The following is a 14,294-nucleotide window of genomic DNA, read 5'->3' as shown; positions in this document are numbered from 1 at the left end:
AGGTTCACTGAACATTTTCGAGTGTAATAACTATAATAATTCTTATTGACATTTCAGCGAATTTCATGATTCTGTCGCCGTATTATATCCCGGATTTTGGGGGTACCTGTGTTATCAAGTATATAATAAAGCAAACAATTATTGAAAGCTAGATTCAAACGTAATATACGACAAATATAATGTCTAGACTCAGACTAAGCTAAGTTTTCATAGATTTTGAAAAGCCCTACGTCAAAATATTAACATTATTTCAATCAATAATTGATATCACAATTTTTATTTCATTTGTAACTAATCGTAATTGTAAACTGAAATAGATACCATACACTTAAGAAAAAGCGATCAAGCCCACTGGTGTCGAAGGCGGGAATCGAACCCGGGTCTCCAGCTATCGCGGCTGACGTACTAAACCACACGCACACACACACGCACGTGGGTTCGATTCCCGGCTCGCCACCAGTGGGCTTGATCGCTTTTTCTTTAGTGTATGGTATCTATTTCAGTTTATAATTTATATATAGTAGTCCTACTACTTAAAAACAAATAAAAAAATATTTAATACAATAATTTGATTTGTTACATACTTTAAATCGTAATTATTTTATTTTCAATCTTCATTCTGCCTTTGAATATTTGATATTGAAATTGATTCTAGTAACTCCGATAAAGATATAAAATTGTGTACACGAATTGAATTTAACTAAAAACGGATATTTTTCTGCAAAAACGAGAAACTAATAAACCTATTAGAGAGTTCATTCTAACTTCACCTTTCAAATCTCATGAATAGTAATCTCACAACTACGATAAGGCACTAGTCCCACCAAAAGCGTGTTATCGATAAGTGTCGGAGCTGGTAATCATGTACAGCTCAGCTGAGGGGTTTACTCTCCAAGAAAACTCCTGCTTCAAGATACTTATTTTAATTACTTAAATTACAATTATTTAGGTACAACAGTAGGTACGTATGAGGCGCTAGCCGAGAGTCGTGTGTGTCGTATGTGCCGGTTGGTGCTCCCCGCGCCGGTGACGTCATGCCCCCGCAGTCCTCACTTCTCCGGGACTGGTTTGACCGCCGATGGCGCGTTAACAACCTGCCCCCCTTGAAAGCTGCTGCTTTCAAGATCCTTCATGCAGGGTAGAGGGCACACTCGGTTGAGTGCTCTTCTAACGACGCCCTTCTGTGTGGTGAAGTCTGCGACCCTGCAGACTCCGTCAGCGCCTGGATAGAGTGTCAGGACTCTCCCAAGCCTCCATTTAAGTGGTGTGGTGTTCTCCTCCTTGAACACCACCAGGTCTCCAACCTTAAGCTCCTTCTGCCTCTGGCGCCATTTGGTACGTTGCTGCAGCTCGGCCAAGTACTCGTTCCGCCATCTTTGCCAGAAATGCTGGCGCAGCTGCTCGATACGCTGGTACCTATCAGGGTTTTTAAGACAAACGGGGGTGACGGCAGTGAAGTCATGGGCCGTCCCACCAGAAAGTGCCCTGGAGTCAGAGGGGAAAGATCAGTAGGGTCTGACGAGAAAGGAGTAAGGGGTCTACTATTCAGGATAGACTCAATTTGGGAAAATAACGTGCTCAACTCCTCAAACGTCAGACTAGCATTACCCATAATTCGCTTTAAGTGGAATTTGGCTGATTTGACAGCTGCTTCCCAAATCCCACCGAAAGTAGGTGAGTAGGGGGGGGAGAAAATGAATTTAATGTTTTCTTCATTGCCAAACTCATAAACTGAATTTTGAGCGGACCTTAGCATTCTACCTAATTCGTTATTCGCCCCTACAAAGTTAGTGCCATTGTCGCAATAAATTGTATGCGGTCTAGACCTTCGAGCCACAAACCGACGTAAGCTTAAGATGAAGGCGTTAGTGCTAAGATCGCTGACTGCTTCCAGGTGTACGGCCTTGGTCGCAAAGCAGACAAAAATGTTTAAATAGCATTTTGTTATGCGATTACCTTTTCCCTTTTTACTGGAAATCATGAAGGGTCCCGCAAAATCAAGACCGCACACCTGGAAGGGGTAAAATGAAGTGACCCTATCCGCAGGTAGATTGCCCATCAGTGGCTTCATAGCTTCACCTCGCAGTCGTACGCATGTGATGCATTTATGAACGACGCTGCGAGCTAAAGTCCGTCCGCCTACTGGCCAGAACTCGGCGCGTATGGAGCTAAGAAGCAACTGAGGGCCAGCATGCAGTAGACGTAGGTGTTCGCCTTCCATCAAGAGCCGTGTAAAATAATGTTTGCCATCCAATAGGATGGGGTGCTTTTGTTCATAATTGCAATCGGCATTTTGTAGGCGACCACCTACTCTAATCACGCTGTCGCCATCAACAAAGACAGCTAATTGCAATAAGTAGGATTTAGTTTTAAGCCTTTTTCCCTGTAAAAGTGCAGTTAATTCTATAGCATAAGATTGTTTTTGTGATAGTTTTACTAAGTAAGTTAAGGCATTATCAATTTCATCTAATTTTAAGGTTCCTTTTGTCTTCATGTTAGGGTTTTTACAGTTGTGAATAAAGCGAAAAATATATGCTACAATCCTTTTTAATTTATTAGCCTTAGAATAATTTTCAAATGTTATCAAGGGTGATTGCTCAATATTAATCAAGGCAAATATTGGGCAATCGCTTTTCCTTTCAGGTAAGTTGGTATCTATAGACCCTATATTTTGCGGCCAGTTATTCTCATCCTGCAATAGGAAGGATGGGCCATGCCACCATAAACTAAGTTCCGGTAACTGACCAGGTTCGACTCCTCGCGAGGCCAAGTCTGCAGGGTTCAAGGCAGTCGGCACATGTCGCCAGGAATCTCTCGTAGTCAATTCATGTATGTCATTAACACGATTTGATACAAAAGCCTTAAATAGTTTAGGTTTGTTTCGTATCCAGCCCAACGCCACCGAACTGTCAGTCCAGAAAACCTTGCGCTCCACAGAACAGCGCAACGCACTGGTGACCTTTGCAGCTAATCGCGCGCCTAATAACGCCCCCGACAACTCAAGCTTCGGGATCGTCAATAAAGTACGTAATGGGGCCACGCGCGTTTTGGCACATAAAAGATTAATAGCTACATTGCCAGCGCCATCTGTGGACCGCAAGTAGATACACGCAGCATAAGCGGCTTGTGAAGCGTCCACAAAACAGTGCATCTCAATTGAAGTTGGGCTGGAACACAAAACGTGTCGAGGAACCTTTAAGCCTGCCAGAACATGCACATTCGACAAAAATTTTAACCATATTTTCTTGACATCACTTGGTACTGCATCGTCCCAAGATAATTTAAGCGTCCATAAATTCTGAAGCAGTATTTTCAATTTGATTGTGCATGCACTGAGCAAACCCAGTGGGTCAAATATTTTGCAAGTATTGGACAAAATTACCCGCTTTGTAATGGCAGAAGTATTTTTGTCCAATTTCACTGAAAATTGTAGGTTATCATGATCAGGAAACCAAATTAAACCTAATACGCTGGCCTGTTTATTTAAGTCTAATGACTGTGTTGACGTACAGTCATCTTCGAATATTTGTGGGCAGTTAGTTCTAAACTTGTGAATGGGAAAGCAAGCTGAGGCGAGCGTTTTTTTAACGAGCTCGTATATGTGCCTTAATTTGCTTTCACTTTCAGCGCCGCTCAGGAAATCATCGTAATAAAAATCATGCTTCATTATCTCGGAAACTGTTTTGTCGGGACATTCATTTGCCAACTGTACAAGGCACCTAGCACTTAAGAAAGGCGCTGAGCTGGTCCCGTAAGTCACCGTATTGAGCCGAAGTACATCAAGCGGCCCCGTTTTATCGTCTCTCCAAAGAATTAATTGTAGATGGCGCTGCGATTCATCCAAGAGAATCTGCCGGTACATTTTTTGTATGTCTCCGGACAAAACGAATTCATGCTGCCGGAACCTAATGAGGATATCAAATAATTCATCCTGTATAACGGGTCCGATATATTGCAAATCATTTAATGATTTTTTGGAGGTAGATTTAGCACTGCAGTCAAAAACTACCCTCAATTTCGTAGTTTCACTGTCACGAATAATTGCGTGATGCGGCGCGTAGTAACCAAAGTCGGGTTTATCAATTTTATTCAAGTGACCTAGTTCTTCGTACTCCTTGATAAAGTCGCAGTACTGTTTTTTAAGAACTGGATTTTTATCCAATCGAGTTTCTAAATTCAAGAACCGTTTTTTTGCCATATTAAAACTATCGCCAAGCGCGTTTTCAGGATTTTCACGTAACGGCATTTTAACTAAAAATCGACCGTCGTCTAAACGTCGCGTGTTATCTACAAAGTGTTTTTCGCAAATATTTTCCTCATCGATTTTCGCGACGTTAGGTAATGAGATTTCTTCAAGTTCCCAGAACCGAGTGAGATCTTGTGAGATTTGTTTCGTGAAGCAACATTGTACAATCTCGTCATCGTCGTCGTCAGAGTCAAGGTCACCGAGGGGTCCCGCGACCAACCAACCTAATTTTGAAGATTGAAGAACAGGTTTATTTGGTCCGAGCTCGATTTTCTCCGACGTCGTGATATTGAAGAAAAATTCAGCACTAAGTAGAAGATCAATTTGAGATGGACGATAGAAACCAGGATCCGCTAGCTGCATATCCTCAGGTATGTTCAAGTCTGAGGTATCTACATAATTATTAGGTAAACAGTCTACGAGATCATCCACCACAAAACAACGAATATCAATTTTATAAGGGCTCGTTAACGAACTTAAAGTGAGCTTGCACCGGTCAGAGACATTAAACGATAAATTATTTAAGACGTTTATACAAGCCGGCTTTCTACTATTAGAAAATCCCAATTTATTTCTCATGCGTTCAGTTAAAAAACATCTCTGTGAACCAGGGTCTAACATTGCCCTAACAATTTGAGATTTATTATTTTGAATGTTTGTTATTTTAACTAAAGCTGTGCATAACAATACCTCCCGGTCAGCTGTCTCATTCGCGGCGCACGCGCTGGCCGCGCTAATGACGGGCGTCGGCCCAGCTGTTTTGTTATCTGCCTGTAAGGATAATGATTGACTATATTTATGTAATAATGTGTTATGTCTTTCCTTACAGACTTGACACGAACCTACTAGACGGCATTGCTCGACGTTATGACCACGCCTCAAGCAGTTCAAGCAAAGATTTAACTTCAAGACCTCGTTTGACCTACTTTCAACGTTCATGGCCTTGAACTTGACACACTCCGAGATCCTATGCGCGCCGTGACATACTGGGCATGTCGGCGGCGACTTAGTGCTCTTATTAGAGTGCGTTTCTTGTTTTTGAGATGTACTTGCAGCAGCGACAAACGCCTTAGTAGTTTTAGGCTGTAGGTATTTATTTTCGGCTGGTTTATCGCTCCTGCAAGCTACCATTGTCTCAAGTACATCGGCCCGACAGCGTAAAAATTTCAAGAACTCAGGTAATGTAGGCATATCTGCTAAATCGGCCTTATATTCTTCCCACTTTCTAGACGTAGTGGGGTCCAATTTACTAGCGACTAAGTATATGATGACGTCATCCCATGACTCAGTCGGGCGGCCTAAAGATTTAAGGGCGCTTAGGTTTTTAGTAACGTGATCAATAAGATACCGAATTGACCGATGTGACTCACGAGTCTGCTGATCTATGTTAAATATTCCCATGCCATTTTATAATTCTTAGCCGTAAACTCAAGCGATTTTATTACGACACTGGCACTGCCCTCTAAAGAGGAGCGTAAATAATGATATTTATTTATGTCAGGGATGGCTTCGAAGGTGTCGCGAAATTCCAACCATTTTAAGTAGTTTCCATCAAAAGACGGGAGAGAAATGGTTGGTAAACGTATTTTACTGACAGAGCCCGTTTCGAGACTCGATTGGGCTGTTCGGGCAACCTCGGAACCATGGTCACTATTACTCGGATGGGAATCAATTATTTCTTGGGTGGCTGAGATGAGAGAAATGAACTGCGTTTCCATGTTGTCCCTTTCTTCCATCTGTTCTTCTAACTTACTACTTTTCATTTCAATTTGTGTTTGAACGGAATCAAATTCTGAAAATAATGTTTGTAATCTAGCCAAACGAAGACTTAACTCTTTAATTTGTACTAAAGTTATGTTTGAACGGTCAATTTGTTGTATAACGGAAAGGTAATCCTTATATTTCGTCACACGACCCTTATAGGTACCTCTTTGACGTACTAATTCTTTTATAGCTTCCTCTGACATTTTAAGCTACCTATTTAATCAAAACACACTAATTCAATCAAGGGCGAATAAAAAATTAGGTAAAATAACTTGTGCACTCAAACCCAATTAAATGTCTCGGCAGTAGGTCCAATGGCACGTTGAATGGCAGCGAAGTAGGTACACCGTGCACGGGAAACGCCCAGCTTGGCACAGGAATGCGCGCAGATATCTCGATTAGTTATCACTGGAATGCACGGTTAGCACCATATGAATTTAAAGAAACACTAATTTGTTGCTAATTTGGGGAATAATCTAAAATTTTAATCGAAATTCCTAACGTGCTTGTTATTCTACTTTTAACGTACTGAGAAGTTTAAAAAGCTGTAATGCGTAATTATTTTATTACCTAAATAGAATACAGGCGGTAGCAAACTATAAAGTGAGGAAGAAATATTAGATTTTGTAAGAATTATGCGAAAGAAATGCAGTTGCTATGCAAAGATAATGATACAGCACAAAATGGACGCTCGCTTATCGCACTGAGTAGGTACACCTTTAAGCTAGCAAATTACGTAGTTCATGAATGCAAGTAGGCTTCTCTTAATTTAATGCACAGTAACGAATAAGCAGCGATTTTAATAGTTATAGCACTGATTATTTATTATTTTATCACAAATTATGAGCACTTCAAGATCTAGACGGAGCTGAGGGCTAAGCACTATATTCACACAAATTAAGGGGATAATGGATCACAGGTGTTACTAAGGAAAATGTAGGATGGGCTACTTTCCTGTTTAATTGCGATGACGATCACTAATGCAGGTGCAATCCGTAGGTATGGAATATTCCGCTTGCCCGTCGATGTCCCGTTAGATTGGAATGTGGACTTTGGTACAGTCCTGTCGTACGGTCGCCAATTGTCGGAGCTGGTAATCATGTACAGCTCAGCTGAGGGGTTTACTCTCCAAGAAAACTCCTGCTTCAAGATACTTATTTTAATTACTTAAATTACAATTATTTAGGTACAACAGTAGGTACGTATGAGGCGCTAGCCGAGAGTCGTGTGTGTCGTATGTGCCGGTTGGTGCTCCCCGCGCCGGTGACGTCATGCCCCCGCAGTCCTCACTTCTCCGGGACTGGTTTGACCGCCGATGGCGCGTTAACAATAAGCTATCAGCGATACACTGAGAGAAATTTGCATTGTGAATTTAACAAGTTCGACTTGTTGCGGTTTATCCGTTTGAATCAGCCAAACGTATGTTTAAAACAATATGTGTCAGGTTGTTTTTATAAAATCGACTTGTTGATTCAAATATATTGCCGATTCAAATGACAAGTAGCTTGTTGTTTGAACCAAAGAGCACGTAGGCGCTATTTTAACCAAAAAACTTGTTGAACGAACATGAAAACTGGTTGTATTTTCTCTCAGTGTAGAAACGAAGATAACCTAACCATAAAATTAAAACTTTGAAAAAACCCCCGACCGCGACCTAGTGGACCGATTTTCATGAAACATGGCTAAGAATACTCCCGACTAATACAGCTTTCAAATAAAAAAAACTAAATCGAAATCGGTACATCCGTTCGGGAGTTACGATGCCACAGACAGACACACACACACACACACAGACAGACAGACAGACAAACCGACAGACAGACAGACAGACACGTCAAACTTATAACACCCCGTCGTTTTTGCGTCGGGGGTTAAAGAGATAGTCGCTCCCGTGTGAATAAAAGAGCGAACGAGCTCGCTCGCGCTATCATCGCGTCTCTTTTTAACCCCCGACGCAAAAACGACGGGTTGTTATAAGTTTGACGTGTCTGTCTGTCTGTCTGTCTGTCTGTCTGTCTGTCTGTCTGTCTGTCTGTCTGTCTGTCTGTCTGTCTGTCTGTCTGTATGTCTGTCTGTTTGTCTGTCTGTCTGTCTGTCTGTGTGTGTGTCTGTCTGTGGCATAATAGCTCCCGAACGGATGAACCGATTTAGATTGTAGTTTTTTTGTCTGAAAGCTGAGTTAGTCGGGACGGGAGTGTTCTTAGCCATGTTTCATGAAAATCGGTCTACTATGTCGCAGTCGGGGTTTTTTTCAACATTTTATTTTTGTGGTTATTTTATATTAAGAGGATACGGTAGCGAAAATGCTAAAATGGAAAGGAGCCCCCCTTTCAACTTGGGAATTTTAGTTAAATATACAAGTGTTATTAACTAGATTTATCGAAAAAAAATTGTCCATTAAGAACAACTTAGTCAAAAGATATTACAAAAAAATCTTTAAAATCGAGGTTCCGTTCTCGACTCTTTCCTCCTTCAAAACTTAATCAATCGGAACTAAATTTGAGAATCTGAATAACAATGAAATAATCTATGTCGGACCGTTTAGCTTTTTTGGTTATATCACACCTTTTTGATGCGCCACAATGAAAAAAGCCGTTTTTGGAAATTTTAACACAGATAAAAATAATAACAATCTGTGTTGAAAAAATCATTGCTCTATCTTAGTAATGTAGAAATTGCAGAACATTCCCAAAAAGCGGAAACATTCTTGAGAATGTTCGCAGAACATTCTTGCAACATGCAATTTATTATTTAAACAAGATAATATACTTGAAATAATGTTTAAATGGGCATAATATAAAACTATATGTTATTATATGTATAATATTGTCTATTACAGTTAGCTATTTTGTTGATAAGTGATAAGTTACCTAAATTCTCACTATAAGTTGCTTAAATTCTCACTATACTTCAGGGAACATTTCGACTTTCAGACTTCACAGTTTTAGTCCTGACTTTTTTAAATTAGGTACTGAACTATCATTTCTTGATGCCTGTTTTTGGTCATGCCAATATATGTATATATAAAAAAAAAAAACAAACAAAATAAAAACAAAAAGATCGCTGTCAGGATCGAACCTGAGAACATCGGCATACGAAGCCAGCGCACTACCACGGGACTACGTCTTGACTTGCTGAGTTCGACGAAATTATGGTATAAACTACGAAGTTACTAAGTATTCTGATAAATTCTCGTTCTCGAGAACATTCTCAGAAGTTACCGAAAATTCTCATGAGGAATGTTTTGCAACTTTGGAAACTTCTCGACCGTGCATTGCTGCTCTATCTTCAAAAACCAGGGAGGAAATAGTCGAGAGCCAACTCTCTCGACTATTTCCTCCCTGGTTTTTACATACCAACGTATGGAGAATTGACACCTACCGTATCGTCTTAACTAGGGAGCGAATATCTTTTGTTCGTTTCACCGATAGCTCATACCTTTCTCGCTTTTGCTGGGATCAGTGCCTAAGAGCTTCAATTCTAGCACTATTTAACTAAACATAACATTTCTATTCCCTCAATGACCTTGTATGGGATAATGTAGTTTTAAAAGTTTAAAACCAAAGTTTTTACTTACAAGAGCTAAGAAAGCACTCAGCTCAGAGTTCCCAAGCAAGGTTAGTTAGGTCGCAACTTAATAAAACTAAGAGCGGACTCAAATGAAATAAAGTCGGTTCTGTATAGAGCCGCGGTGGTCGGTGCTAGGGATGTGGGAATTTTCTCAACTTTTCCAAAGAAATAATTTTGAAAATCCTGATACGGGGCATTTTTTCCAAAGTTGTCCACCCCACTTTTTTGGATTTGGATTTTTTTATGTGGTTTCCATTCAGAATCCCGAGCTCTTTCAATCATAATAGAAGAAAAAAAGTTTCCCAAGGTTTATTTCTCATTCCGTTACCATTTTTTCATACATTTTGTTATGGTGGTAACGGAATGGAAGGTTTGAAAAATGTATGGAAATCTTGGGACATTTTTTTTCTCCTATCAGGATCGACAGACCTCGCGATTCTGAGCATAAATCGCGTAAAAAATACCCATGATACAAAAAAAGTGCAGTCGGAGAACTTTGAAAAAAAATGGCCCATACTTATTTTAACTCAAATTCCACTACACTAGTATATTTTGGTGTGGTGAAGAATTTTGTTTTTCACTCGGTGGCAAACATGGTTCGACCTTTGTGAATTGAAACCTTTCACACACGAGCGGTTAAACGACAACTTTTCCCCTTGTAAAATAAATAACTATTACCACTAACTAACCTAACCACAAAACTAAAATTTTGAAAAATCCCCCGACTTTTAGGACCGATTTTCATGAAACATGACTAAGATACTCCCGACTAACTCAGCTTTCAAACAAAAAAAAAACTAAATCTAAATCGGTACATCTGTTCGGGAGCTATGATGCCACAGACAGACACACACACACAGACAGACAAATATATAAGACCCGTCGTTGTATTGGGACCGTGCGCGACGACACGCCACGTGACAGGTGACCATTATGGACAATATTGTCGCCGCTCTCAAGCGAGAAGTAAGTAAACATTGTGAAAAAATTAATGAAATCTTGTGTTATTTTACTATATTAGACAATTTTGGACGATGGTGGTTACAACATTATCGCCAATAACATTAAAATTGTTGTTTTCAGTGAGAAATTAACAAACTGGTGACTAAAACGGGGTTTCGTGTCATCGCTCACGAAATTATTTTCCAACCTAAGACGATGAATAAAGACAAGAAATTGGTGCTAGCTGGGCATTTTCTAGAGATTGAAGACTTTTTTCCACCATTTGTACCTATGTGCAATAAAGTATTAATAAATCATTGGCTTTTGAAATTGTTGATCAGTTCACTGCTATGCTATGTCATTTTCATAGGCTAACTATAGGTATTATAAATATCATTTACAGGGTACAGGGTTTATTGTAAAATAAAAACAAACTAGCTATTATAACTTTTAATAAGGTATAGTATACATTACAAAAACTTGTTTCATTTACTTGAAAATATTGGAGGTTTAGCAGATATCACATCAAATATGTAATCATCAATGCGATGAAATAAGTTTTCAGGCATTTTATTTAAAATGTGATAAGCCTTTAGCGGATGGACTACTTCTGCTTTTATTGTTCAGATTGTTCTCGTGCTCCTTCGTCCGATTGAAACCTCGATATTTACGCATTTTCGTCAATCCGTTTCGATTTGTAAACAGGAGCACAGATGAGGAAACAAATAAAATGATTTTCGAACATAACTGGGATTGGCTTCCACGTCGGCTTTTCTACCTCCAATAAAATTTGCACTATAAATTCACCGTAAATTCAATTCAATACTTGTATCAAAAGATTACGCACTTTTAAGTAAAACTTCAGAGGTTGGACGACACTTTTCTTCTTACGGCAACTATTCACTTAAACGGTGGTTTCCTTTCCACCACGGTCTTGGAAATAGCTAAAATTTAGTCGATATTTTTCTTGAAGTTATTACAATTCACCATAACAAATTTTACTAGGCCCATATTAAATTTATCTCAAAAACGATATGAAAATGTTTACTGCAATATGGTTTTGACAGCGTAAGTCAGCGACTAAGATGTCAATTTTGGCCGTAGTGAGCGCTGTGATCGTTTTAGCTACCCCCTCCACCCGCTTTGCACCCTGCCAATTTAGCTACAAAAGACGGGGTTGAAAGAGGAACAATTCCCTCCACCCGCTTTGCACCCTGCCAATAAACATATTTAATCTACGATACGAGTAGGTTTATAAATTATAATATATATTTAGCTATTTTCTTTCGAAACAACGACGGCAAAATTTTGCTACGGAATCAACATTAAGTACAAAATTTACCGTGAATTATCGCTTTTCAGCATTGGATTGACAGCGATGGTAAACCACGAATTTCGATTTTCCATGCTAGCAAATACTTGCGTAGTCTATTCATCGTAGACAAATACGTATGCCAATAAAGTTATTGAACTTGATCCTTTGCCCGTTGCAAACGTGGACGAAAATAAGACTTATTTTTACGGTTTCTCTCATTCCAAACTTACTTAAGTACATTCAATTATTTATTATATGCAAGTAATATATTGCCTTCGTGTTGTATTTTGCAAGCTTTTATTTATTTACACTCAATATTGGTTAGTTTCTTAAGATGAAATAAAATTACTTAGAGTTTTATTTACTAGTAGGTATATTTTGTGGTATTGATTTGAAGCTAAGTACGTAAGTTTCGAGACTAAAGTCTACGTGATGTCTCGCACTAGGTACATTTATTTATTTATGTATGTGTGTATTTTATTTATATATAGGTATATTATACTAATATAAGTAATCTGTAAGTTTATTTATTGTATATGTGTATGTTTATTTTATAATAGTAGAGGTATCGACTTGTATTTAATCATTACAATATCATACTGGATGGATACTGGCTTTATAATCTTGTGCACCAAACTATCTCTGTTTTGCCCAATGTTTGACTGGTAGAGAATGCCTTAAGGCGTTAAGTCCGCCATTTGTACTTTTTTTTATAATTTGTGCAATAAAGTTTAAAAAAATAAATAAATAATAAGTTACACATACATAATAATAAATATTGCAAGTTTTTACTCTTACCAACTCTTACCTAATGTAATACATATATGGCTCAAAGGAAAATCGGGAGGTTATTTATTACTCATACAAATCAGCTTAGAAGCTCCTCGGCTCTTCTAATACCCTTGTAGGCATCTTATGTGATTTCAAGTTATTATATTATGGTAATTGTTTTGAGTCTGTCTAGTACATACATACAAAGACATATATAACTCCGTATAGACAGATAAAGTCTAAGAAAAAAATGTTGAGTACCATAGGTTTATACAGAATAGGTTATTTACAGAATAAGGTACGGTGGCCTAGATGGCTTTACACCTTTAGGGTACGCTCAGCTAGATGGCGCTAATATTAATATTTGACATTTTAACACATATCGAGCTAAGAATATGGACCAAATTTTCAAAACTGAGGTTCAAAAGTTTTAAGCCTGTGTCAAGAGATGGCAGTCTATGCACTGTGATTATCTACAAATTTTACTTCGAGTAACTCTCTACCTCTATATTACTCGATCCTCTTTGATACATATACTTACGAGTATAAGTAAAATATTTGGCTCACACAGTATGTAGACACCGGGAAAGTATGGAGCTGATCAGCGGGCATAGCACACTAACTATATCGAACTATTAGCGTAGCATAGCACAGTATATAGAACTTTATCACATCGATGCGTCCCTACCTTACAAATACCTAGTGCGAAAAGGACGGCGCTGAATCAATAGTAATTTGTTTTACAAGTGGGGGCAAAGTTGTTGTTTAACCGCACGTGCCAAAATTGATACCCGAGCAAGCGAAAGATTCCAATATTCTACGCTACGCACGTGGTTCAGAATGTGGAATCTTGAGCGTTTCGAGGGTTTCAAGGAACGTAGGTTAAACAAACTTTGCCACCGAGTGAAACACAAAATTTTTCACCACACCAACACTATGAAAAAAATATTAACTGTAAAACATCAAACTAAATTAAATCCATTTATTTATCATTTATGATTTAAGATCATCATTTATTTATACGTGAATTCCTACAGCCAGCTTTGAACATCAAGTTAAAATTTGTATGAAATTACTTTGCACTCTTGTGGATAAAATGCAATTTTGCTATCTGTTTTCGAATAGCAAAGTAAGCCTTTACCGGTTGGTGTGGTGAAAAATATTTTGTAAATAAATTTAAATTTGTATACAGTTGAATATAGTGGATCAGGTAGCAAGTTCGGCAGACACGAGCATAAATAATTACACATTTCCTCTGGGTCCGATCAATCTCGCTCATTCGATTAGAGTACAAGGCCGGGATATATCTCTTTCGAGGCGAATTAGCGGCGGGACGGGAAATTTATTCTTCCCGGCGCTGCGACTCACAGGATCTTGTTTAATATGGAAATATGGCTGCTGAATTGATTTCTGGACTACTCTCTCTTCAGTCCTAGAAAATATCCTTTTTCAAATTGAAAGTAAAATCACAAGTGAAACTTTTAAAAATAACGTCGATCAATAAACGATAACGTTTGCGTTTCAGTAACTCTTTCTTTATTTATATTTTTCTATGCTATAAAAAATAATAATTAAATCTCAATAGTAATAATAAACTAAAACGCGGAGTAAAACCTGCGACCTTTGCCCTAAAATTCGTACACCTCCAACACCTCAGGCCCCGTAGCCGAATGGCATTTCTCCGAC

At 38.7% G+C, this 14,294-nt stretch overlaps 1 protein-coding gene across 3 annotated transcripts; it reads right to left on the bottom strand.

Moving 5' to 3' along the window:
- Positions 1-1,234: 1,234 nt before the first annotated feature.
- On the bottom strand, positions 1,235-7,339 carry LOC125242210. Of its 3 annotated transcripts, none has more exons than XM_048150936.1 (3): positions 7,213-7,339; positions 6,297-6,418; positions 1,235-5,017 (listed from the first exon to the last, which is right to left on the bottom strand). In XM_048150936.1, the coding sequence occupies exon 3, from the start codon at positions 4,865-4,867 to the stop codon at positions 1,235-1,237; it is 3,633 nt and encodes a 1,210-aa protein (XP_048006893.1). In that variant the 5' UTR covers positions 4,868-5,017; positions 6,297-6,418; positions 7,213-7,339. The 3 variants fall into 3 exon arrangements, with proteins under 3 accessions (XP_048006893.1, XP_048006891.1, XP_048006892.1); XM_048150934.1 differs by having other exon boundaries at positions 6,961-7,332; XM_048150935.1 differs by lacking the exon at positions 7,213-7,339 and adding an exon at positions 6,581-6,914.
- Positions 7,340-14,294: the final 6,955 nt, after the last annotated feature.

Source organism: Leguminivora glycinivorella, chromosome 2 (genome assembly GCF_023078275.1).
Source record: "Leguminivora glycinivorella isolate SPB_JAAS2020 chromosome 2, LegGlyc_1.1, whole genome shotgun sequence".
NCBI classification, from domain to species: domain Eukaryota; kingdom Metazoa; phylum Arthropoda; class Insecta; order Lepidoptera; family Tortricidae; genus Leguminivora; species Leguminivora glycinivorella.
Note: the sequence above shows the minus strand (reverse complement) of the source record. Positions and strands in the feature narration are given on the sequence as shown.